The sequence below is a fragment of the Pseudopodoces humilis genome, chromosome 2 (genome assembly GCF_049639895.1).
Source record: "Pseudopodoces humilis isolate 2021_Gansu_Grassland_sample_001 chromosome 2, ASM4963989v1, whole genome shotgun sequence".
Classification (NCBI taxonomy): Eukaryota; Metazoa; Chordata; class Aves; order Passeriformes; family Paridae; genus Pseudopodoces; species Pseudopodoces humilis.
The window spans coordinates 67,081,440-67,108,136 of NC_142201.1; the positions used below are offsets into that span (position 1 = coordinate 67,081,440).

Genomic DNA, 26,697 nt, shown 5'->3' on the forward strand with positions numbered 1-26,697 from the left:
TGCCAGGAAACCCCAGTTTGTTATGTTGTGTTGCAATCTAATGCTGTACTGTGTCAGCTTGTGTTAGTTCTATGGAATATAGAATGAGAACAATGCAGACTTTGCCACGAGAGAAGACTCCCCTTTGGTGTTTGGCTTATAAAAAGGCCTTGCAGTGTCTCTGCAGGGCTTGGTCAGTGATATCTATGCTGGAATGGGATGATACAGCTGGAGTTTTATGTTGGGGGTTTTGTTTTTCTTTGCTTTGGTTCAACATCTGAAATGCATCAGGGGAAGTCCTGGAGGCTGTTGGAAGGGAGAGGATGAGACACCAGAGGTCAGGTGGGTTTAGGTTGCTCTGGAGCTGGGATCTGCCATCTCAGACCAGGCTGATGCAATGGGTAACTGCTGCCAGTAAAGTGTGAAGTGCCCTTTCTCCCAGCCCCGCTCCAGATAGCAGCTCCAGCACTTGCTGGCTGACATGAAGGCTATCATCTAACTCATTAACCCCACAGCAAACAAATCAATACTGTTCTGCTGGACTGAGGAATTTAGATAAACTGCTCTAAGGTCCAGCCCAGTGCCACGGCTGGAGCAAGGGAGCAGATGAGGTCGTGTTGCTGTAGATACAAGGAGAGGATGTGCAGGGTGTCCTGTCTGGGCAGCTCTGATATCAGGGACCATGTATTCTGCAACCAAACTTTCAGGTGGACTCCTCTTTTAATATTTTACAAATGTAGGCTGTTAAAAGAATTAAACCAGTATGTGGAAAGGAAGAGGCATGTCTTAGGGTTTTCATGTTTACTGTCAGGCACAGCATACTGGGTAATGCAGAACCCATGTGAGTATTCCAGTACTTCCACAATATCTGTATGTAAAAGACAGGTGAGTTTTCCTGATGGATGGTGCCCCTGGCTTTGAGGGATAAGGTTGCCTTGCCTCACCACAAAATAATTCCCCTCTGGTTGCTGATTAAAGCAGGCTTGACAAGAGCACTGTCCCAGAGTGGTTGTGAAACTGCTCAAGTGAACAACCGTAAATGTTGAAATGGAATTAATTCCTTCAAATGTCAGGGGGGAAATAAAAAACTAGGAAAACTGAGATATTCCTACAAAAAGATTTTAAAATTATAGGAAATCAAGGGAGAGCTAATATGATCACTTTGGTCCCTTTAGATTGGAAAGCAAACAGAGCATTCCTGGCCAAGTGCAAATTAATCTGTTAGCCAGATGAACATGCTTCTGTATTCATGTTGTGTAAGGGTGTTTTTATTTCAATGGGAGGGTTAACAGTGTTTCTCTGTGAAAACACAGGGTTAATCTCAAGTTTTTGTGAGAGCTCCTTATTGCAGCATTGGCAGCACATCAGTATTTGTTCTGGAGATTAAGCAACAGTTCCCAGTTTGAGAAATGTTGAGGTCAGTGAAAACAGCATCATTTTTGGTGCCTAGTTCTTCTTAGACCAGGACTCACAGATGCCAGTACAATACAAATGTGTCTGTTCAAGCATTTATCTGCAAGACTACTGCAAAGCAGAAGCTGGCATGTTTCTTTTGAAGTACAGCAGTCAGTAACTCCCTGCAGAAGTACTTCTTACACAACAGCCCTGAAGGGTGTGGTTTTGATGGGATAAATCTCTTGATGCCGTGTGTTATCGCTCCTCCTTTCCCTGGCTGTGCTATTCCCAGCACTTCCCTTTGCTGGCTGTAATGCTTCTGAGCAAGGCAGTTCAGCTCTAACATCTAATGCATGAAGACATCCAAAAGTTTTTGGTCTGTACTGTGGAACTGAAACAAATTGTCCTAGAGATCAGCAGGACATGGGCAAAAAAGCAGGAGTGTATAGCTGGGACAGGCAGGACTGGTTTTTTGCTAAAATGAAAAAAATTAATCTGAAGTATACAAAGCAGACTAAAACTGTCTTCCAGTATTGCCACAGGAAAATATCATCCCATGGTCAAACCTCCTCCAGTTGCTACTTTGATACAAAGATAATAGTGGAAAAACTTATCTGTCCTTTGACATTTAACCACTAATATTAAACAAAATGAAGCATGAAAAAGTGCATGGAATTGTGACCAGAAAACCTCACCTTTCTTTTACAGTGCTTACAGGAAAACCTGGCTCAAAAAATCACTTAAGCAGAGAGTCTAATTACCTGGGGAAATAAGAGCTGCCCACAGCAGTGTTTCTGGAGCTCTCAGGAAAGTGCAACAATTGGGCTGTGCGGGTGCCTCACACAAACTCTGTAACATAGACTTGTGAGGTCCTAAGCACACATAACAGGGGAAACAATTCACATTATAACAAAAAAAAATGAGATGTAGCTGTACTATGGTGGTATTGGTTGAACAGCTGTTCATTATATAGGGTTTGTGGCATGTAGAGAAAAAAAAAGCTGTGTTACTTCCACTGTGTTACTCTTCTCATTTTTCAGCTTTGAGATGGTAAGGTCCTTACTGCCTCTAGTTTTGACATCATCCTTTTCCACTCTCCTTGCATTCTTTTATTTTTCCTTTGCTTTCCATTGTCTGCTTCCTCTCCATCCTTTTTAACTTTTTAAATAAATAACCAACAGCTGGGTATTAGAAACTTTAAAAAGCATTGGACAGACTCTTCTCAGTCTGAGGGCTGGATTATCTGTTAAGTCTTTTTGCCACCTGTGCTGTTGTGGAACTTCAGCAGATCCTCTTCTTTTTTTTTTTTTTATTTCAGAAACTTCTCACTTTCTTCACACCATGGAAGGACTTCAGTTGGCCACCAAGAATTTTAAACGTGAGGGATAACCTGGAAGAAAGAAACCACTGTGGATTTTTTGGTGTACATCTTTGGCCTCCTCCCCCAACACTACTCTCCAATATCAACCTCTCTGTCCATGTAATAATGATCAAAATTGAGATAACTTACTGTATGGCAAAACGTCATTTTCTGAAGGCATTTGTGGTTTTACACATTCTCAGTACATCCTCAAGTGTGGTATAAAAGGATTGAAAGTGGAGACCAGAGACATCTGTCACTATGGGGTGTGAGCTTCAGGCTGTGGTATTTAATTCCCTTGTATCAGGATCCAGGATATCACCACAGAAGCAGTGAGTGATGTTCACATGCAGGGAATGGTGCTTGATACATGTCTCAGCCTCCTTCTGCCTCCACCCTCAGTCACAATTGCACCCAGTCCCTTTACAATCTCAAATGGTAAAAATATTCATCTGTCATTCCTTTTCACTCATCCAGGGGTGCACAATTTCCTGCTTTTCTCCTGAAACCAGGCTTCATGCTTCCCCTCAGCTAGACTCATTTGGGAACGTGGGACCACAGAAACAAGAACATTTCACTATAGAACTGATTCAAACTCGCTGGAGCAAGGGTGTATATAGTTTGTGGTAGACTGAGAAGATGTGTAACTAGCACTGGTAACCAGTGATTTGATGTTTCTGTTAGGGGTGTTGGAAATACTTAAGTATGTAGAGATAGACAAATTATTATTAGTTATAAAGGGCAACCTCTGTCAATTTTGAGGCATGCATAAGGCTGGACACTTCCTTGTAGGGAGAAGGAGTGACAGAAAAGACAACTGTCACGTCACTTCACAATAAAAGTGTGAGAAAAGATTGAGTAGAAGCAGGAAACTTGGCTGTGTCTACTCATCAGAAATAATATTTCCCATTTGTGCAGCTTGCAGATCCAGAATATTTCTCCATTTATTCTTTTACCTCCTCTTCCTCACCTTTCCCTGCATGTGTTTATACAGCTGAAGAGCCAGGACTCGACTGAACTTGTGCTGAAGCTTCACCATGGTTGAATTTGCCAGTGTGTCTCCACTTTCTACTTAAGTACTGCATCTACATGAAAGCAGTTAACAATGTATGCATTTCTAAATCCATGTTGTACCACTGTAGCAATTTTCTGGCTGCACTGTTTGAATGCATTTCCCATGTATATGTGTGTGTCCTCCTTGGCTGTAAATGTCCTGCTCTTCTACCAGCAGAACATTATACAAAATGTGTGAGGGAGGAGGAAGGGACTTCATACCCGCCATAGCCACCGTTTCAGATTTCTGTGTTGTACTAGTGGCAGCAGACAAGTTAGTTTGATTTCAAGAAAATGTCACTCAAGGATACTGTCTTCCTACTTCTATCTATTGAGCGAGAAATCAGAATGCCTCTCTTTTCTGTTACTGAATCATGGCCTTTTGGAATGCTTGAAATAAAAATAGTTTTCAAAATCTCACAGTACTCTTGTATGGGCAAGTCATGTTTCATCTCTTAGTAGAGTGTTGCTAGTTTAAGTTTACTTTAACCCCCCTTCCCAGTATCTATGAATTTCAATTTTTCTGTCTCTTCTTTCCTGCCACATTTCCCCCACTTGCTTCAGTTAGCATTGGCGTGCCATGTCCCTGGGGAGCTAAGCTTTCTCCCTGTGTGTGAACACTCTCTTTAGCACCATTTGGAACCTCAGAACCTAAAGCTCCAGCATTGAAGTTTGCTGGTGCTGTGTGTTTGGGGCATACCTGGCTCCTAACCAAGCTGGGTGTGATGCTGTGTGTAGCTCTGAGAGGGAGGGTGTGATACCACTTCAACTGTTTTTGATTTTACTGAAAATTATAATTTCTTTGGCTTCTTTGGTGATCAAGTTAATGGAAATCAGGTTCTCTTCAGAGGAGAGAAATCTTTAAGACTTCCTTTACTTTCTCTTATGATAGTATGTTTGAAAAAATAAAAAATTAGGGTGGTGTAGTGAGTGTGTGATGCACGGGCTCGTTTGTTCCGTGCTGGGCAGTTGTTTAGCTACATCCCCTTGGCATCCTTGTCCCTGCTGTGGCTCAAGAGGACTTCCATAGCTTGTTGCTAGGGAAGGGATGGGCAGTGAAGAAGTCTCTGGGCGTACCTGGTGTCCTGTAACCTGCCCCACTTCTCTTTTGGGCTTCATTCCCTTTGTCAGGAAAATTAATCTACAAACACCAGAGGTGTATGTCCAAAAAGGAGACAGAGGAGTCCTTTTACTTTATTTGAAAAAAGGGAGAGGCCACGGGGCATTCCCCTGGGGTCCCTCAAATTTTTGGAGGGCGCAGCCTCCTTTTTATCCTAATTCCCAGCCGCTTGTCCCTTCTCTCTTTCCTCATAGGTTGAGGTACTTGAGAGGTACAGGCTTCCCGGAATGCCCAATACCTAAGATTCCCCTCTCGTGTATAACCCCCTCTTAACTCTTGTGGAATTTATGGTGTTTCCACAGTGTCCCTTTCATCTTTCACTCAATCAGTGGAATCCATCCCGTTGTTTATCTCTCAGTGATAGTTTCATCTCATCAGCAGACCCACAGCTTGGTTATAAAGACAAACCTGTCATTCCTCTCACCTTTCGGGCTTGCCCCGCAGTTCGCAGTACAGAGAGGCAGCACGTGGGACTGGAACGCCGGCACCGCTGCCTTGTGTTTTCCTGCCTTTGAGAATCTGGAGAATAATCCTGACTTTAAATAACTGGAGATGGTATCTCGGGCCAAAGTTCCGGGTCCGCAGCGAGTGCCGTAGCTTTTGGCTGTGCAGCCGCCCGTCCTTTCCCGTGTCTCTGCTCCCGCAGCTTTCGATTTCTCGGGGCAAAGTCTCGGCCGCCCGGGCCATGGAGGGGCGAGCGCTGCGGCCCGGCACCTCCCGCGGGGCCCGAGGGACGCGGGGCCGGGCCCGGGGCCGAGCTGCGGAGCGGCAGCCCCGAGCCCCCCGTCCCGGGCCGGCCCCGACCCCGCGTCCCGGCGGGCCCGGTCCCGGCGCCGCGGTCCCGGAGGAGCGGCTGCTGCAGGCCCTGGCGGGGCTGAGCCTGCGGCCCCCGCGGGCCGGCGGCGGCGGGAGGCTGGTGCTGCTGAGGGGGCTGCCGGGCGCCGGCAAGAGCACCCTGGCCAGGTAAGCATGTCCCGGCCCCGGGCGGGAGCAGCGGCCGGGGACAAGCGGGGCAGTGCTTCGGGAGCCCGTGTGCCCGCCCGGCACTCGCTGCAGAGCCGCCGGGACAGGGCTGGGCTGGGATCGGGGGGGAAGCGGGAGCCTGGCCGGAGCCTTGGCAGCCGCCCGGAACTCCCCCGGCTCCAGACCCGCTCCAGAATGCGCTGTCCCGGGCACCTGTGGCCGTGTCTGGGTGTCCTACCCGTGGGAATGTGCGAGCTCCTGCTCTGAGCGAGCAGTACCTACAGGGATGCTAGTGGTGAGATGGACTGATCACCCCAAACGAGACGGTACTTGTTCCTTTTCTCAAAGGTGTCAGATTTGTGGTGGCCTCCTTTCCCTTTCCTTTTTCCTTTTTCCTTTTTCCTTTTTCCTTTTTCCTTTTTCCTTTTTCCTTTTTCCTTTTTCCTTTTTCCTTTTTCCTTTTTCCTTTTTCCTTTCTCCTTTTTCCTTTCTCCTTTCTCCTTTCTCCTTTCCCCTTTCCTCTCCTTCTTCTTTCTTTAATTTTTTTAAATTTTATTTTTTGGTTGATTGGTTTGGTTTTGTTGGGTTGGCTTTTTTGGTGTTCTGGGTTTTTTTTTGTGTTTACTCATGAACATGGCAAAAAACTTCCTCTCTCTGGCTGAAAACTGACAACTCTGACTTATGTTTTCATAATGTCCTGGACTCCTGGTCAGAGCTTTAGCAGTGTACAAAATGAGCAGAGGAGACCACTCCACTCTCCAACAGCTCAAAGGCTGATTGTAAATAGGTGGGAAAACACAGTGGGAAGTGCTGGGAGGCAGCACCGCAGTCAGTGTGACTGTGCAGCCATAGTTTGGTATCACAAAATCTCACAGTTTGGTATCACTCAGCTCCCAGTGCCACCCACTCTCTGTCAAAAGAGGAACATTCCCTGTCTTCTTACGCTTCTGGGCTGAAGAACCCGTGTGGGATCATGGGCTGCCGCTGGAAGGGCTCTGCTGTGAGAGGTGGCATCACAAGTGCCAAGTGGTGAAACACTGGGTTCATCTACAGTTTCCCCTTCTCAGTACAACTTCCCTGACCCACTGGGCCTTCTGCCTCACTGCACTTTGGCAAACAAATTTATTTTATGAATTGCCAGATGCTGTGTTTTGCTCACACCCAAAATACACACCTCTCCTGTAAGAGGCCGTGTGTGGGCCTGTTCCTTCAGGGGGATTTAGGTCTTCTCATTGCACAGTAAGAACATAAAGGTTTGGGGACGTATTCTCAGGCAGTGCAAGTAACTGTACTCACCTGTACTTTTTAAGTCAAAACACAAGGTTAATTGTTGAGGACATATTTACAAAATCAATTGTAAGTATTGTAGTAGTCTTCTGTGAGATGAACATTTGCATATCTTACTGTTTCCAGCCTCTGTTAATCGCATCATTGTGTTTAGCTGTTCAACAGCACACAGATCAAAAGGCAGCATTTAGTGCCTCTCCTTAACCTTGTCCAGATTGTGAAGGACTGTACCAAGAGAATTCTTTTGCTGTTCTCACACTGCATACCTTTTGGCATTGGTAAATGCTATGTGCTGCACGAGGGAAAGTTTGCTGGAAGTTACTGCAACAGTGCAAGATCCCACTGGAGGAGGAAGGTGGTTGTTTATTTGCAAAAGCACTCTGTAAACTCATTTTATAAATTCAGGTTTATTTTCTCAGATTTTATTCGCTGACAATATCACAACTTAATACTTTCAAGCATCAAGATGCATGTGCAGAGGTGGTCTACCCAAAATCTGAGCAGACAAGGACTGTCAGCTGTCCCATCCTCACTTTCTCTGCTGGGTTGCTGTTGGTTGGTGGTGACAGGGTGGGTTTTGGCCAGGTCTGCTGTGCCATCTCCAGCCAACAGCTCCTACACTGCCATTTTTTTGCCTGTGAATTCTGCTTACTTGGTGCTCTATGAATCTTAGGTAGGTTTTTTCCCCCCCATTATATTCATTTTCCCATTTTGGGCATCTACCCCTCTTGGAACAAGCAGGATGATGGAGAGGCTGGTGTGATGTGCTGCCCATCCTCCTGCTCTCAGAGCACGGGTTTTCCTGTGGCAGGTCACCAGTGCTGGGCCTCAGCTGAGTGCTGGCCTTGGGGAGTGTAAACAGCACCTGTCCCAGTTTTATTGCTGTTAATGGTCCTGGCTGTCAGTGGGTACCATTGTTTTAGCCTTTGCTCTGTTTTTTCTTCTGGTGCTTTCACACACATCTACATTCATTCATTCAGCGTATCAGCCAGTATTTCTGTATTTCTGTCACAACCTCTACTTCTTCAAAGTGCTTGTGAGTCACAAACCATGAATGTTATCACTGGTGGTACAGCAACCCAGTGATAACTCCAGTCAAAAGGCCCCTTTTCCATATGTCACATAGACCTAGGAACAACCTTGGATCCATGACTTGTTTCCCTGACCTTTTAGCATCACTCAGCAGAGTTTGGATACAGCTTTGTAAGATTTAGTTATGGCATTTTTGTTAAAATTATTTCCTCATCCTGGTTGTTCCCAGCTCAGAGCAGCCCTACACTGGCATGGATCAGTTCAGGTCTGGTTTTTGGTTTCTGGTAAAGACAGCAAAGGACCCAAAAGTGATATAGGAGGAGTTGATCTGCTCACCACCAAGCTTCACACCTTTCCAGCAACTTCACTGTTAATGATGGGCTTCCCTGAACCACGTATTTTAGGTGGCCCCAGCTACCTCCCTTTAACCATTCACCGAATGTCACAGAATTGTGAAGGAGAATGGACACCTGGAAGTCACGCCTCCATCAGCCTCCTTCAGGTGTGCTGGACATGCTCCTGAACACATTGGCCTTGACTTCACAGTGCAGGTTTTGTGATCACACTGAGGCAACTGCTAAGAAAAAGGTTATCTGAGGTACAGTGGCAGCTATACTTCCTAAAATGCCTCCAAAATTTCAGTGAGCTATGTACAAGCTCATACTTGCTTCCCCAGCAAACTGCATTGCACGGTAGCTGCATTTCTAGCTCTCCATCAGTACATTGCTGTGCTGCACAGCTCAACTTACACCTCGCCCTTTATCTAACAGTTTGAGTCAAGTACTATAGGCTGGGCATGATCAAACTTGTAACTTTTCAGCCACAGCTGTTGATTTATTGCTCAAATGAGCTTGTTCTTGTACTCCCTTGTGAAGCACAGAGCGAGTCATGTTTAAGAACAGGAGGGAAAAAATGTGCTGGCACTGAGGCATCACTGCTTGGTGCAATCTGTGTCCTCTCCAGTTCTCTCTGCTGCTGTTGCCCTGTTTATCCCAGCACTTCCAGCCCTAGGCCAGCTGTTCCCAGTGTTCCCAGCACCCAACCCCGCTGCAGAACTACACCTCTGATGGGTTCATGGACTTCAGCTCTGCAGCTCCTGCCTCCAGGCAGCATTGCACTGTAAGCACGTACCTTTGTGTGAAACCACTTCAGGTGAGTCTCCTGAGTGCCTTGATCAAATACAGCACGAGCCTGGTGCTTTACGAAGCAGACCCGTGGGTGAGGCAAAGGCAGGGCTCTGCCAGCAGCACCTGGGCTTGGCCAGGCAAAGTCCTCGGGGCACCAGGAGTTCTTCAAACACAACAGACAGTGACAAGCACTGGGCATATGCTCCAGCTCTCACGGTCCTACTTTCCTGCTGAAACAAAAGGTTTTTAGACACCTTTTAAATGCTACAGAACACTTAACACTGGGAAGAGTGGCTGGAGCAAGTGGTGCCAGTACATACATGTTCTGGTCTCTGATATGCCATTCTGTGGCCTTCTGAGCACTGAAAATGTTTCTTTCAATCTGCTATCAGAAATTAATTTATTTTCAAGTTTTCTGATGGAAAAGTATGATAACCTATGAATACAAAATGCTTTATGCTCTATCCTTTGCTAAACAAAGGTTTGATGCTGTTTCAGAAACTACAAAGGATAAGAAAGTAAGAAAAGAACAGGGGAGGTTTCCTCTGCATAAAATAAATCTCCTCAAACCCTTTTCTCCTTACCCCACTACAAGGTGAAGGAGGTACGATATCCACTGCAAGATGAAGAGATGTAACACTGTGCAATTACATGTCCAAAGCAAATTAATACTGAACCTTTCACAGATGCTGCCTGTCACAATGCAGTGCTTCCAGTTCCGTGGCTACTTTAAAAAATGCAAACATAGCTGCTATGTGTCTTTTGATCTTGCAAAGAGATTGCATTTTTCTTTTCCTCCTTAGTAAGCTTTACACTTACTGACCTACCAGCGGTGGGTAATTTTCTTTTTACAGGGCAGTTCAAGATTTATTCATAAATAACCATGGTCACAAGCCCTCCCATTTTGCATAGCTGGTGTGTATTTTTCTAAAATACAGGTATTTTAATTGCTTGCAGTGATTTAGAGCCTGATGTGATTATACAGGACCTTTCTTCTAAACCAGCCTGAGGTCCTGTAAAGATTGTGGAAGGCTCATTTTGTAAAGAACACATGAAAGGGTTCTTGGTGCCCTTTGGAATGGTAAGGGAGAGAAGAAATAGGAATTTTGTCAGTTTTGTGGCCAATATGGAAGGGATTACAGAAAACAGCTGTAAACTTCAGCAAAGTTGTTTTGGAAATCTAAAAGTTAAAACCGGCAAAATAAACAGAAGGTAAACCATCTTTTTTGCACTTCATGTTTTCATATGCTGCTGCTAGCAGGAGCTCATTTGGCATGAATATAGCAAATGTGACTGTAATTCACAGCTCTCAGCTCATTTTGTCCCGTATTTTTCCTCCTTTGAAACACAAGTTTTATCTACTTTAATTATTGATGTGAGGACTGTAGACTGAGCTTACAGATACTCACCTACACTTTAGATTGCTTGAGGGTTAATATCAAAGCTCTCAGTGTTGAAAATTCAGTAAGGTATGTGCTAAGAAAATGGATTTTAAAATTTGCACTGGTTAAGAACATTTTAAAAAGAAATACTGAGCAAGAAAAAAAGAATAATCTTGAGATCTTTTATTAATGTGCACAATTTGATGTGCCTATTAGTAGCTAAAGAGATAACACATATTTTAGCAGTCAATTTTTTAGAGAACAAATTGCAATGAGTAAAGCAGTGGGAAGGGTGAGGTGCTGAATCATAGTGAGACCTGAATATATCAGGTTATCCACTGCAGTAACTAGATAAGTATTAGGTGTTGCTGTGCTTTTCATTAGAAGAATTTCTTTGCCTGAGGCCAAAATTAAAGCAACAAAATTTTACTGTTTGCTAACAGTTTAAAACATGACTTTTCTTAAATCAGTTTTCTCAGCAGTAATTTTGTGAATAAAACATCCCTTTGGGGCTCTAAGACAAGGAGAGGTAGTTTCTGGATGATGTGTGACAGGGGGTACAGCCCAGTCCTGGCTCCATCAGCACCGAGTCACTGCTTGCTGGGGTGGACCCCACCACGAAGTAATGTTAATTAATCAACAGATGGTAGAAGTTACAGTGGAGACACAGCAAAGTCAGAAGCTGACATTTATTCAACTAAATGCACCCTGCCGTCCTAATGAAGAGCTGCTGCTTGCAGGCAAATTAAGGTACAGCTGGTAAGTAAAGGGTTGGAACAGAACTGGATGACAGAATTAAGGTTTTTCTGTCTGGGTGCCTGTTCTTCTGCTGATAACCTGGACACACCTTTTCCCTTGCTCTTGACCACATAGATAAGACATTGAGAAATGGTTATTTTGCAACTTGTAGGGATGCAAGGAGAAGAGTTTTATTAGGAAAGCTGAAATGATTCATTTAAGGGGCTGGAGACCCTGTGTGGTGTGAGACAGCAGGGCAGCAGCATTCATGTCTGCATCTGCAAGATACAGGTTTTCTTGATTGACCTTTCTTTGTTTTCCCAAGACATTCTGTGCCTTAGAGAGACTGGAAATAGAGGGGTGATACCATGGGCTTTCCCTGACTTCTTGCAGAGACTTCCTCCTCCCCCAACTCAAAAAAAAGGACAATTCTTTCTATGTACACAAAGAAAATCTGGATTATACACAAATGGGAACACAGTCATACATTAAGGGTTGATTTTTTTGTTGCTTCTTCTTTTTTAAGTCTCTAAGGACTGGCAGAGGGATGCTTCATCATCTAAACCTCCACACAAGGCAGCACTTCCTTCCACCTCCAAGAGCCAGTGGCTGCCTGTGGGGCAGCTGGTCAGTGTCCAGCAGGACACACATCCCCTCCCCGTGGGATCCCTGGCACTTCTGGGGGACACACACCTGTGTGAAGGGAAGTGGGATTGCCCAGTGCCACTCACCACAGCAGTCTCCTCTATGGATCTGCAAATTTGTCTATAAAATATTTTTTATAAACTCAGATTTGTTTATAAAATTTGTTTAAAAGCTGAAGATATAAAAATAACTCTACAAGAGGAGGATTAAGTGGAACAGGGACAAGTGATAAGAACCATAAAATTGCATAAAATAACAAAAAATATTCACTTATCACTCAGATACTTGTTTTCAAATTAAATTTTTTAAAAAGTGCTACCTGCTTTACAGTCAGAAAAGCCCCCCAAATCAAAATGACACTTCTCTGGACCATCTTCACTAAATGACAAATCCTTCCTCCTGGTTATCTTCAGAAATCTCTGTAGCAAAATTCCCATCATTGAATTGTCTTCTGACACCAACTTCCATGCCTGGATAAGCAGGTTTGGATTGCTGGATTTTTCTTCTTCTCTGTACAATCCCTCTTCCACAGATTACTCAGGAGAGCTGAATATATTAATAAGATTAAAGACTCGATCTTGATAGTCTGTGTAGATTTCTCTGCTGAATTAAATAAATCAAGGCCACACCTTCAAGCTCCATTCCTTTCTTCCTACGTGTCCATCTACTGATTGCAGTACTCCCAGATCCTTTAAATTGGGATTTTTCAAATAAAGCACTTTGTGTATTTACAGAGCACTCAAATAGCTCATGATTTAATGGTCACTGTTAAAGGGTGTGACCAGGTGCTAATCCTTCTTTCATATTTTTGTTTTTTTCCCCCCTGCAGACAGCTGAAACGTGACCACCCCGGTGCTGTGGTCCTTAGTACTGATGACTTCTTTGTTGAAAATGGTGTCTACGTTTTTGAGCCTGACTTCCTAGAGGATGCACACAAGTGGAACCAGAAAAGAGGTGACCAAACTCGATCCAGGGGCTGTGAAAAAATAGTTTTGCATTTCAGGCTGTCTTAAACTTAGCACCCAGAATGAAATATCTCAAGGTGGTGTCATACACTGCAGCTCATGGGGTGTTGACTGAAAAAATACATTTACCACTTCTGATTTGATTTCTTTTGACTTCTAAAAGGGAAATTTGTTAAAGAAAACATTTTGGAGGTGCGTTAATGTTATTTTAGAGGAAGCACTTTTGAATTTTGATACCCTTCAGACATCAGCCCAGCAGCTGCTCCCTGCAGTATAGGCACCACAGCTTTCACCTCTGACTTGTTAGGTGTCTGTCCTGACCTGGAGGTGGGTGGGAATCTAATGATAGACAGGAAGAAAATTTGCAGGCTGAGTTTGAGAATTAAACAACCCAGGTCTCTACTCAAGGCACCATGCTTTTGTGGCTGTGCTCTGAAGGGATTTGTGATGGTGAACATACTTTGACATGGTGTAACGGGATCTCCTGCAAATGACAGTAATTTTTGGTTGTTTTAAGTATGTTTAATGCTTCAGATCAGCCAGAGGCTGCACCACCTTTTCCAGGAGAGCTGCTGGGCACTGATCTCAGCTCACATTTGGGTAGTAGCTGCAAGGCCAGGTCTGGTGGGGAGCCAAGTGTGTGAGCAGTGAGCAAAGAAAGGACACTTTAGGGCTAGTAAGGCCTGGCTCTGATATTTAATATATTTTAGCTTTACTTGATGTGTTACATTGCAGCACGCAAAGCAATGAAGAATGGGAAAAGCCCTGTTATTATTGATAATACCAACATCCATGCCTGGGAAATGAAGCCGTATGTGATGATGGTAGGGAAAGCTCCCATTTATTGCTTTTATATGCCTTTATATGACACTTACAAGTTGATCTGACTGAAAACGTTCTTTACAAGGCTAAAAATATTTACTTCAGTTTTCCTATAGTTCTCTAATTATAGTTAAGGATGGATATTGGGATGAAGGAGGGGCAGAGGTGCCACTGTAGTTGTTTAGCTGGTCAGCTTTGTAACTCAGTGAAGGCAAAACTACTTGAAAAGATTAATGGCCTTTAATGAACCTGCCCTGATACACCTTGGTCTTGAGGACATCACACCCTTCCCCAGTAGTGACATGAACTGAACAGTTCCCAAACTCTTTGTTGACAAATATATCAAGATATGATTTATAATTGTAGTTCATGACTTGTGAAAAACACACCATTACAGTCTTTCAAGACACATTGGTGTGTCCTGTCAGGAGTTCTGTCAGAGGTGGCAATTCTTTTAGTACAGTTTCATAATGTCACTTTTGTGTCCTTCAGGCACATGAAAATAGATACGAAGTTACATTCCAAGAACCGGATACACCCTGGAAATTCAATGTTCAAGAACTGACAAGGTACATAGTTTTCTCTTTGCTGGAGTAGACAGCTTGTCATTTTGTTGTCAGGCTCTGAGAAGGCCAGCCTTCTTCCTCTTCATATAAGGAAGAATGTAGCCTGGTAAGTGACAACAGAAGGATTGTTGTGGAAAATTTCCTTTACTGACTACCTGGTCTGTAATGAATTCAGTCCTGAAAGAGCCTGAAGTGAGTCAGGCAGTAGAAAAAACAAGCTCTGAAGCTTGTTTTTGTGCTGCAAGCTTGATGGGGCAGGAGCCCTGATTTTCATTCTGTATTTTGAGCAGCAGTCTCTTTTGTTTGGGCACAAACATGAATCTAAGTACTACAGACAATATTCAGTATAGACAGTATATAGTATAGACTGTCCTGCTGCAGCATGGAGGGATGGTACACCAAGTGTGGGTAGGAAACGGCATTCTACAGGATATTTGTAAAGATCTTAACACACATACACACAGGAAAGGGATATAAAGAGTGTATCCAGTAGCTCTCCCAGCTACCAAATCCAGAAGATAACACATGCTAACTTGTTAGTGCAAGAAAACAAGGCATGGGCACTTCATTGTAACGGATGGATTTGTTTTCTACCAGCCAGGAGCTCTAGACAAAAATTAATGCTGCTCCCGTCTGTGTGTGATGGACACAAATGGCAGAGGGCCAAGGCCCAGAGGCGGGACATGGCAGATGATGGCTCAGGGCTGGGGGCAGGTGAGGACACCACCAGCCTGAGCTGTCAACCAGCTCTGGCCTCAGCAGCATTGGCAGGGGAGCACTGCAGGGGCACAATCTGATCATTCTTTGTAGGCAGAGCTGCTCAGTAATTTGCAATTTGTTTTATTAAGTATTTGACACACATTGACTTTTCACAGCATCATTATAAAGCTAATTCACGTAACACTCACTAGGGCACAAGCTGTGCCTTTGGGCACTAAATGGCAAACCCAAAGATATTCAGTGTTTGCAAAGTCACAGACAGAAATTCCTGGTGGTCTTTGGGAAGACAATTCCCGCTAAGTGGAGGGATCGTGGCTGGTGCTACTCTGGCTGCTCTATCCAGAAAGCCCTGCACATCTGAGCATGGTGTTTCCTTGCCTCTCAAACTTGTCATTTGCCAATCTACCCTGGAGCCTGAGCCACATCATATGTGACATTTCCCTACTTGATCTCCAAGCAGCAGCAGTTTGTGACCTCTATCTTTGTGGCTACGTCGGTGTCTGGGCTGGCTGCAGCCCTTGGCTGCTACCCCAGCTGTACAAAAGCTCAGTGAGACCAACATGCTGTTAGGGCTAAAACACAGCAACACTCATATAAAATACCACACAGATCCTCTACACAACTCTTCTTTTGGACATTTGTCAACTTACCGTGTCCTGCCTGCCTCCCAAAAATCATGGTGCTATGTCTTTCAGCAGTCACAATAATATTCCTAAGAAGTAGGTAGAAGTGAACAGTAATTTGAAAAAGAGGGCCAGAAAGAGATCAGTGGAGACCTGAACCATTACGCTGAACCTGTCAGGAACTTTAGCAAACTGAAGATAACCTCTCATACACAGGCAGCTAAATACTTGTATTTTCTGTTACTGTTGACTCTACAGAAGAAATATTCATCATGTCCCTCGGGAAAAGATACAACGGATGAAAGAACAATACGAGCACAATGTTACTTTCCACAGTGTTCTCGAGTCTGAAAAACCAAGCAGGGATGAGGGAAGCTACAGTGGAGCAAGTGCAGCTTATGGCACAGGTCCCCACCCCACCCACCCTTCTGCCTTCCGGAGGAGAAGACCTGGCATGGCACGTACAAATGTGACATTTAACTGAAGCAACATTTAACTGCATTCCCTGGTGTTTTAATTATCAGGGTACAAGAGTCTCTAGTTTTACATTTTTTTCTAACCTGTTTTTTATTCTTGTGTTTTTTATTTCTTACAAATTTTTAAATGGCATTGGACTGTGATCTCACAGCTCTACATGACCACAGTAAGAGCACTGTACCCACTGTACTCCTTCTCATCCCTCTTCCTCCATGAAAATCCCTCCAGGCATGTGAAATGTACTGGCTCTACCACATGCTATGTTTTGGATGTTTTTTTCTGCCTCACAGTCCGATGCTAGAAATTCCTAATTTATTTCTGTCTTAATGCCATTGTGGCCAATTCTTTCCCCACACAACTGGCATTTCTTGCCATTTTAATGCTTTATATCTGACTGTATAAACTTCTTGTATCTACCGTCTTGCCTTCAGCATTATTCTAACTTTCAGATACAAAGTGAATGATGACCAAAGTAGCTCAACAGATTGTAGCAAGATTTGATGTTGTCTGCTGTTCCCTCTCCGTGGAGTGGATTCATGCTGGTCTTACCTCACACAAAAACCTTCCTCCAGCCGGAAAGCAAAACACTTCAACAGAGCAAACTTAGCTCTTCCTCTTGCTGAGACACAGGAGTTCACTGATCCCAAGATGGAGAGGCTCCTAAACTGAAGCATTAGCGTTAGGCTTGTGCATGTTAACTCCTAAGTGGGAACAGGGCTACAGGAGCAGCTCTGAACAGCCGAAGCAGAAACACAGACCAAGGAGCTATTTAATAATAACTCTGCATGGCATTTTGCTGTGAATCAAATAATCAAGCTGTTCTTTAAACCTCTTTTAGTGCTAGATGGAAAGTCTGAGGAGGAAAGTACAAGAACTGTGCCAGAACAGCAGAGCAGCATTTCAGAATTAAAGTGTTTTGTTTGGTGAAAGTAAGAGCTCTTTATTATGCCCTGTGCCACTCTGGGCAGCCAAACAACTATTCTAATGTTGCACAGGGTAACAAAACTGATGGCTTTAGACTAAAACAAAGATCCTGCTGTAATGTAAGAACACAGAATCAATGGCTTACAAAATGTCATCAAACCTTCAGCCACACTGATGCTATTGTACAATACATCTCTGTGAGAAGTGCTTGCATACTAAACTTCAAACTATTATGCAAATGAAGTGTTATTTAATGAGTCTGCTTGTGTAATAGAACTTTATTAAATACAATCAAACTTTAATGTACAAGGTGTAAAAATAATTTGAATTTGAAATATACACAATACTGTACATATATATTAGCAGCATTTTCGTGATTTTGGTCTTTGTAGCATTCTGTGGGCTGGTAATGAGTCCTCAGGTTCCTTTGGGTTCTTCTGAAGAGCCTCAGCTACTTCAGAACTGCTTTTGATGAGTTATTTGCTTCCCCAGTAGACCTGGAACTATTTCTGGATGAAAGATCATCAGATAAAGTATTAGCTGTTGCACTGCTGTTTTCACTTACACAATCCATCTTCTTTTCTTCTGGTAAATTATTCACAAGTGCTTGTGTATTAATCATTGCCAGTTCTTCATCAGCAACCAGGTCATTCTCAGGAAGATGGACAGTTTCTCTCACTTTTCTGCAAGGGGTGACACGGCCAATATTCTGATCTGTGTCTTTAGGTGACTTGCTGTGCTGTAAACCCAAACTTCGTGGAGGCTGAAATGCTCTTTTAACAGAAGGAGAAATTACTGAACATATTGGTGTCAGTGGTGGAGGGGCAGGTATGCAGCTGAGGAAGTCCATAGCTTTTCTCTTTTTGCTGGTTTTGAGATGGTCTTCATTAACTGTAGCAGGTGAAGGTGTTTTTGCTGACCTTGGTGTGACAAGTTTCATATTTGGTGTCCAAGTTGACAAAGGGCTTTGATGCTTTATTTCAATTTTAGAAGAGATCTGGGTAAAAAGAGAAAAAGTTTTGTGTTGAATAGAATGTTGTTTCATGAAATTCCTCAACGACTTCCAAAAAATGGGGGAAACCTCCCCTCTCCCCCCGATATAAAACCACTACATCATCATTCATATCCCATTTAAGTTTAGTTTGGTATCTCCTGATGCTGATTAATATTATTCCTTCAAGTGCTGTTATTGATGAATCACTGTTTATCTGTACATTTACATTTTGTTTCTAAGAGCTAAGCAAAATATATGGGAATTTTTCTATGCCAGATGGTATCTAAATCAAAGCACTCATGAGTCTTCTACTGCCTTGGCTATATCCTCCACATGTGATTAGTTCAATAAGTAAAAAGGAGAAAAAACATTTGAAGAAAAACCAGGATAGAACATAGACCAAAAAATTTAAGACATCAAGACACACAAGACAGATGCTGCATAGCAAAGCCTTCCAACACAGGCTTGTGAATACACTTAATGTCTCCTTTTTTTTAAAGATGATTAATGTATTTAATAAGCTATAAAAATATAAACTAGTTAGTCTATAAAATATATAAACTAGATCTCCAGAATTAAACATTAGCCCTCCCTCTGAAACGGAAAAGGATGCCTTATAAGCTTAAACTTAGTCCCCAGGAACTGATATCACACCAAGGTATTTCCACCTCCCTTGCAACCCATGGCAGGAAACATTTTTGTTCTGACTGTGCTCAGTACTCCACATCAGAAGCAATTCACCACCAGCAGCTTTCATGGGAAGCTTGAGTACTATTTAAATCAATTTTTGTCAAAACTGCTAAAATACATTTACTAGGTGATATCTCTTCCCTTCTAAATCCTAGAAATAGTAAACAGTATCTAGAAAAAGACCAGGAAGTAAATTCTCTCAACAAAGGTAGGAACTGCAGAATGCCTTGAAATAAAAATGGATTTCAAGATTTTTCCTTCTGTGACATTTACACTGGATAATCTTGACAGTGGAACCAAAGGACTAAATCATCTACAAAGAAAGGATGATTCATTTTACTCACATTAAATTCAAAATACTTAAGGTACATTGTGGAAATACAGGCCACAAGGGGAAGTTTTCATGTACTGTTAGAATGAAGGACAATCTATCTCATGGCTCCTCCTGGGGAATAATCCTAAACCCCCACACACAGGAAAAGCTTCTAATCAGCTTGCATTGCATTGCATTGCATTGCCCTGAAAAGACTGGATGAAGCAGACTGAGAAGCAAGACCATTCACCACAGCTATAACACTTCCTTAAATCCTTACTGCATGTACAAACACAGCATTAATTACCAAAAGCTTACCAAACTTTTATCCTCTGTATAGCTGCAGGAAGGAGAGGGGTTTTCCAAGCCACATCTTTTAGTTAAACTGGGTGTAAGCATGAGATTTTTTTGTAGCAAATTCATCAGTTTACTTTCTGCATCAGAGCAGAAGGAAGCCATATTCTGTAAGGGAGAACAGAGTTTGCAATGCAGAATAGTTGACTTTCAAACTATGCAAGTACTATATACACTACATTTAAAACTTTTCTCATCATTATCCCACTGGAATTTTATTTTATATCAAATCAACAACACAGATGATTGCTGCACTTTCTGTCCATGGCAGATCCCCATTGACAGGTACAAGATCTTTTGCCAGCCAGAGATTCTGCGGCACTTCCTAAAGACAGTGCTGGATGAGTTGAAAAAAACAAAACAAAACAACAAAAAAATCAAGACGTTCAATCCCCCAGGAAAATTGCATTGATATCTTACTCCATCTCCCAGAAAATCCCCCCTCAAATTCAGCATTATGTGCATTATTTGTTTTAAAGATTTATTATTACTAACAGACTTTTTGGTGAAGGATGTAACACAGCAGTAACTAAAACTAACCATCAAATAACACCTCTACAGGTTTACCTCTATCACACTTCTCAGTTCATGAATCTTCTCTTGAAGATAACATTCCTTTGGACTGGCTGAGAATAAAGAAAGATCTCCAGCCAACAGCACGGGAATTTCTGCTCTGAATTCAGACTGCCACTGAAGGTTGCTTGCAGAAATGAGTGAGCAGCGGACAACTACATCTTCAACAGCCAAGTATTGGAGATCTGTCCAGATCTTTACTGCCACTAAATTATAGCTTTCATCAGATAAGTACACTACAGTAGTGAAACCTAAATGCACAAAAGAAGTCTGAATTAAACCTTTATATGTCTTTAAGTAAAGGTACTGTAATTTGTATGTACTAAAACAAAAAAAGTCACACACATCTTGAAAGAGCTACATGGCAGCCCATCTGTGTGGTGACAGCAATCTCATGCTTCTTTCAAACTCTATATATTGTTGTCTTTAAAAGCAATACTCCTTTTTATCCAGAAGATTACCCACTCATTCCATTGAGCTCCAGTGCCTGAATTCCACTCATTCCATGACACTACGCAAAAGAGAGAGCTCATGTACATGCACGATGGTGTTTCTGCAGATGCTGAACACAGATGTGAGAACTTACGTCCACCATTTATGGAAAAAATATAAATATAAAAATATGTAAATATAAGCTGCTTTTGAGCTTGGATGCTGTCTTACTAACTTCCTGAGCTAATAAGCAGAGACAGTTTTTCTTCAGAAATATAGATTTATCTGCCAGCATGTCACTGTGATGGGCTTTATTAGCAGGTTTTCACAGGCCTGAGATGCAGGTACAGCACCATGATAACTCTGACTTTTGAAATAAATAATTCAGTACTTATTCAATGGGAGGACATGAATGTGGTCCACAACATACCTGTTCTGCTAACAGAAATTACAACTCCAACTAAATCCACTTCAGCACATGGTGGCTGAAAAGAAGGATCCAACAAACTGGTGAATTCTAGAGCCTTTCTTGGAAAGAAAATCTGTACCAGCATCTCCTGTGATACCTGAAACACAAAACTTCAGTATTTACCACACTTAAGGAGTGTGATGCATTTTAATGATGCACATTTATGCACTTAAAGCACCTACTGATAGCTGTAGATACTGAGTTTTCTTCGTGGCTGTTAACTGGATGTTGGTGGAGTCTGCCTTGCCCCTGGACTGGGATACTGACAGCTGGAAGATCCTGTAGCGAGCGCCTTCCTTCAGCAAGGAACATACATCGGGCAGCGGGCGCCAGATACTCAGTACTGCTCCTGACAACAGCACAGTAAGCTCAGTTTCCTGCTCAGTAATAATTTGAAGGCTCTTAAACAAAATAAACCTACAACACACCCTCCTGTCCAAAAGCCCTAAGCCAACAATCAAACTGGAAATATTAAACTACAAGGTAAAGTACTGTTGGGAAACTGAAACTCTTCAAATCCACCTATGCTGGCCAGTTACCACATATAGTCAAAAGTTATTTATAACTTTTCAAGTACTAACCTTTATGTTTTTCTTGCTTTCTGTAGTCCACCACACATAATCTCCATACTGCAGACACATCCCTTTTGTAACAACCATTTTCTTCCTGTTCTGCTGACTCTATAGCCTTCTTGAATTGTTCCTGTATCTGTGTTTGTTTTTTGTCGTTCATCAGCTGCCTGTAAGCCTTCAAGGCTTTTAATTGCTCATCACTGAGATATCCCTGCAACCAAGAGAAAACTAACTCAGTATCTTTTTTATTAATCAAAAAAACACTCTTGAGATTTTTAGATAGCCTCTTTCTTGAGTGTTCATCTGTTAGAAGCAATTTATTTCCAGCTGATACACTATTAGGACTTTAAATGAGGTTTATTAAAACAACTGGAGGCAGCAGTCTTACCTGGTGCTCAGCTGGTGCTCTCTGGTCTGTGCAGAGCATTACACTACACACTGTTCTTACCTGACAATTAGCGAGAAGCCTGCTTGAGAGTGCTTAACTAAGGTGAATAGTTAATATAACAGGCAGGCTTGTCTGTTTAATATGAAGGCATATTAGGAAAAATTTCTGTAAGAATAAAGGAAGAGTTGTACACAAAGGCTGCTGTCTTTGAGCTGACACAATGATTTACCCTAAAATGCATCAAACCCATCACTTTTCTGACCAAGCCTTCAAGACCCAAATGCCTGTACATGCAGCTCCAGAGACATGGACACCATTTTATCAAATGAAGACACAGATCATATGGCTTTATGACAGACAAGGATCCTCACTTTCAAAAGACAAGGCATGTATTTAATTTTTAGCAACTGGCAGGGACTAATTACCTGCATCTTTATTAGTAAAGGCATAAACACTTAACAGTTGTGATTTAACTGGAACAGGGAATGAAGACAATAAAGACAATGTAATTATTCAAACAATTCAGTGAACAGAATGCAAGAATATGTGTATGAAACTCTAGACTGATGAGATGCAGTAAGTTTTCATGTATGCAAACAGAGCAAAGTAATAAAATTACAAGTAACATTAACTTTTAATTGTGCTATATCCTGGATTTTTATACCAAGAGAAAATTGCCATCCAAGATAATATTAATCAACTACAACAAGCCTTCATTAAGTTTTTTTCAAAATTTTTCATATTAATTTATTTAGCAATAAGCATGTTGTAGAAAATATCAAAAGGCAGCAAAACCAAAGAGTAATTTAATGGTCGATTTTAGCAGGAGTTACTAAATTTTAATTTATTCCACAAGCTTTTCAAAATTAGCCCAGTAGGATCTACAGTTACCTCCATATAAGCAGGATCAGATGCATTCTGAATTGCTTCATAAAGTTCTGCACCATCTTGCAAATTATGGATTTGCTGTCTTGTGACTATCCGCGATCTTGGTGTTCTTCTGCTGGTTCTCTCTGTTGAGAAAAAGCCTTTATGTGGAGTACAACTAATACACTTTAAACTGAAGGAAAAAATAATTATGTAAGAAGCACAGTAGTACTTATGCCTTGCCAGAATAAAAACACAAAATACATGTATAGAAATTGATGTATATGTGTGTGTGTGCATATACAGATCAGAAAAGTACAAGCAGAAAAAAAAAACCTTATTCCTTTAAATACAACATAGATTAGAATATTATACAAACTTTGGGGAAGCCAGTATCTGCCAGTGTCTGCACTTCGGAGAGGGTGGGAGATTTTATGGGCTGCAAAGAACCTTCATAGATACTTAACTACATTTCCTTTATGTCCATCACTTCCTCTCCCACTCATGCAGCAGAAAAGTCTTAGAGACACCAAGATCTGGGACAGCAGGTGACCACAGGCCTGCACATGAAGCCTCCTCAGGACATCAGCTGAATACCAAGTTAACTTAAATTAAACTATTACCTTCTCCTTAGGTAAAGTCACTTTGCTGACAGAATTTTATGAATTTCTTCAGCATAACAGACTCCCATGTACACAAGTTTACCAAATATAAAACAACACACCAAGTGTCACAGCAGTGAAGTTAAGAATTACAAGGCCATCTCTGATTTTAACTAAGAATTCAATGCTAGAACTACTGTTAGAAATCACTGGCAGAGGTGAACAGTGTCAGCCATTACAGAATTAGAATAAAGTTGAAGTGGAAGTGACCTCCTGAAGGTCATCTACTCCAATCCCCCTGCTCAAGCAGGGCCACCCTATAGAAAGCCGACCAAGACTATGTCCAGTGAGCTTTTGAATATCTCCAAGGATGGAGATTTCACAGCCTCTCCAGTCAACATCACAGTGAAAAAGTGTTTCCTGATGTCCAGAGGGAAATTCCTGTGTTCCAGTTTGTGTCCATTTGTCTCTGGACCTGTCACTGGACACCTCTGACAGAAGCCTATCTCCATCTTCTCTGCAGTGTCCTTTTGGGTATTTAAGTACATTGATCAGATGTCCCTGAGCCTTCTCTAAGTTCAATGGTCCCAGCTCTCTCAGTTTTTCCTATGCCAGATGCTCCAATTCCTTAAACACATTCATGACCCTCTGTTGTAATATCTCCAATGTGCCCATGTCTCTTTTGTAGTGAGGAGCCCAGAACTGGACATGGCATTCCACATGTGGCCTTACCAGTGCTAAACAGAAGGGAAGGATCACCTTCTTAGACCTTCTGGCAACAATCCTCAGCTTGTCCACCAGGACCCCCAGGGCTCTTTCTGCCAAGCTGCTTTTCAGATGGCTGGTCCCCAGCATGTACTGGTGCATGGCACTGCTCCTCCCCAGGTGCGAGATTTGCAATTTGCTTTGTTGAACTTCATGAGGTTTTTGTCAGCCTAGATCTTCAGCTGCCAAGATCCCTCTGGATGGCAGCACAATCCTTTAGTGTATCGCTTGTCTTAATTTTCAGCATTAAACCTGCTGTAAGTACACCGCCCCATTCTCCAGATCATTAATGAATTCGTTAAAACAGGACTAGACCCAGTACTCATCCCTGGCATACACCAGAAGTTACTGCCTCCAAAATAAGATTTTGTGCCACTGATCACCACCCTCTGGGCCCTACAGTTCAGACAGTTTTCAATCCACCTGCCTGCCTGCCCATCCAGCCCATCAGCTTCTCTCTGTGGATCTTAAGAAACACAGTGTCAAAAGCCCTTCTGAAGTCCAGGTAGACAACGGCACTACTCTCGCCTCAACTGCTCAAGCCAGTGATTTCATCACAGAACGTTGTCAGGTAGGTCAAACATGACTTCCCCCAGGTGAATCCCTGCTGAATACTCCAGATCACATTTTTGTCCTTCATGTGCCAGTTAACAGCTTCCAGGATTACTTGTTCCATCACCTTCTCAGGGATCAGGGTAAAGCTGACTGGCCTGTAGTTCCTGGGTGCTCCTTCCTGTCTTTTCTGAATACAGCAGACACATTTGCTTTCTTCCAGTCTCCAGACACCTCTATCAATCAACTAATGATCATACAAAGAGGATCAAAAGCAGCCCCACAGACATCAGTCAGCTCCTTCAATACTTCTGAGTTAATCCCGTCATCAGCCATGGATTTACATATGTCCAGTTTGCCTGAGCATTCTCTAACTTGAACCTCTTCCATTAAGGGTGGTCCTTGCTTCAGAATTTCCCCTGGTCTCTGTGACCTGGGATTGCCAACCAAGGGCATTCAGTACCTCAGCATTCTCCATGGCCTGTGTCACCAGAGTCCCTGTCCCACTGAGCAGCTCCACTGACCTCAGTATGTGCACAGTCATGCAATTACTCATTACTCATGACTCATGCTCGGTGCTCAGTCTTGGTGTTCAGGTCTACTGAGATACATCCTAGCAGTGCCTGCCTCTGGGTGAAATCTTGCAGTACCATGTCCCTGAATGAAATGAAATTATGAATTCTTCAATTCTGTAGCATTTCCCTGAGAATCATCTCAAGGATAAGTTTTTAGTGGCCTGGCTACCAATATGTTCAAGAGGTGCTTCCTAGATAGCTGCAAAGCCGTGCAAATAAGCACATAATGATTTTGTACCAAAAGGTCTTGATACACAGATAGCAAAAACCTGAAACAATACAGAACAACAAAGAAAACAACCCCAAATCCCATCTCTGCTTCTCTATCACCAGAGAAGATTTTTGGCTATTTCTTTAGACTTTTCTGAAAACATCAAAATGTTTTTCTGTTCTTAATACACGTTCTGAAAGAATGAAAGTCTTACCTTCATGATTTTCATATTCTGCTTGGATTTTTGCAAACAGAGCTTCCAGTTTCTTTTGCTGATCCTCTGCGTGCTTGGCAGCTTCCCTTTCTTCAGCTCGGCTGTTACGAAAAATGTAGGAACCAGCAGATGTCTTTTCCATCCACTGAAATAAAGAGAGTAAAACTAAACACAGACTTTTTAAAAATTATTTTTAACATTATCTAGCTTCTCTTTCATACTCACTGTTAAGCAAAAATGCTTTAAAAATGAACAGGCAGCAGATCTTAAGTTTTTCCAGTAGAACAGAAAAAAGGCAAAACCCCACAGCATTGGTTGGTAACTTGTCAAAGACAGATGGAATGGAGCAGTATCCAAAACCAGATGATTTAACAGCTCAAGAAGACATAACTTCAAGTAGTGTGAATCAGTGTTGTAATTTAGATGATGAATGGATCCCACTGGTAGATACATTAAGATATAAACCATCAAACTCAATGCTTATAAATACACCAGATTGCATTCTACACAACTTGTCTTCCCACATCACCTGTACTTGTCTGTTTTAACACCCTAGATTAGATGCTGTAAAAGAATTATGATGTAGTTCTGCAGAGAACTTTCCTGCCTGAGATGGTTCCACAGGAGTAGAGCCTTGTTCACAACCCTGCCAGAACTGGCTTGCCTGATTTGAAGAGGTCACAGTGAGCTAAACAAGGAGATCCATGGCTCCTGAAAGTGGTCCCTTCCCTTCCCATTTTCTGCACAGTTCTGTCTTCTCCCCTGCATTGGCTCTAGCACATATTTGACCTCAGCAGACTTTATCAGTTTGGTAATTCAATAAACAGCAGTTCTTTGTGTGTTTTTAATATTATTATTTGTTACTTTTTCCTAGTTTAATGAACTAAGTTACCTAAGTAACAGGACCAGGTGAGCTCCAGGTTTAGAATAGAGAAGCAAGCAAGAGCC

The 26,697-nt window shown here is 42.4% G+C and overlaps 3 protein-coding genes across 7 annotated transcripts in view; 2 read left to right on the forward strand and 1 right to left on the reverse strand.

The window, feature by feature from the left end:
- Positions 1-4,212, forward strand: part of N4BP2L2 (NEDD4 binding protein 2 like 2) — a 41,827-nt gene extending 37,615 nt beyond the window's left edge. For all 5 annotated transcript variants that reach the window (XM_014251641.2, XM_014251667.2, XM_014251656.2 and 2 more), the window contains one exon: positions 2,693-4,212. The gene's annotated coding sequence lies outside the window, so the exon portion shown is untranslated. The remainder of the gene's footprint in view (positions 1-2,692) is intronic.
- Positions 4,213-5,592: 1,380 nt separating this feature from the next.
- Positions 5,593-17,506, forward strand: N4BP2L1 (NEDD4 binding protein 2 like 1). Its single transcript, XM_005516768.3, has 5 exons — positions 5,593-5,870; positions 12,911-13,035; positions 13,782-13,870; positions 14,361-14,437; positions 16,036-17,506. The coding sequence occupies exons 1-5, from the start codon at positions 5,593-5,595 to the stop codon at positions 16,259-16,261; spliced, it is 795 nt and encodes a 264-aa protein (XP_005516825.1). The 3' UTR covers positions 16,262-17,506.
- Positions 17,437-26,697, reverse strand: part of BRCA2 (BRCA2 DNA repair associated) — a 34,425-nt gene continuing 25,164 nt past the window's right edge. The window contains exons 21-28 of the mRNA XM_088068100.1: positions 25,750-25,894; positions 22,855-22,976; positions 21,585-21,786; positions 21,186-21,352; positions 20,965-21,100; positions 20,097-20,353; positions 19,494-19,637; positions 17,437-18,175 (exon numbers count right to left, since the gene is read on the reverse strand). Coding sequence (XP_087924226.1) covers positions 17,630-18,175; positions 19,494-19,637; positions 20,097-20,353; positions 20,965-21,100; positions 21,186-21,352; positions 21,585-21,786; positions 22,855-22,976; positions 25,750-25,894 — 1,719 coding nt within the window. The 3' untranslated portion in view covers positions 17,437-17,629. The remainder of the gene's footprint in view (positions 18,176-19,493; positions 19,638-20,096; positions 20,354-20,964; positions 21,101-21,185; positions 21,353-21,584; positions 21,787-22,854; positions 22,977-25,749; positions 25,895-26,697) is intronic.

Coding starts and splice junctions, on each gene's coding strand:
- N4BP2L1 (XM_005516768.3), top strand. CDS start 5,593: ATGGAGGGGCGAGCGCTGCGGCCCGGCACCTCCCGCGGGGCCCGAGGG. Junction 13,036..13,781: donor CAAGTGGAACCAGAAAAGAG/GTGACCAAACTC, acceptor GTTACATTGCAG/CACGCAAAGCAATGAAGAAT. Junction 13,871..14,360: donor TGAAGCCGTATGTGATGATG/GTAGGGAAAGCT, acceptor TGTGTCCTTCAG/GCACATGAAAATAGATACGA.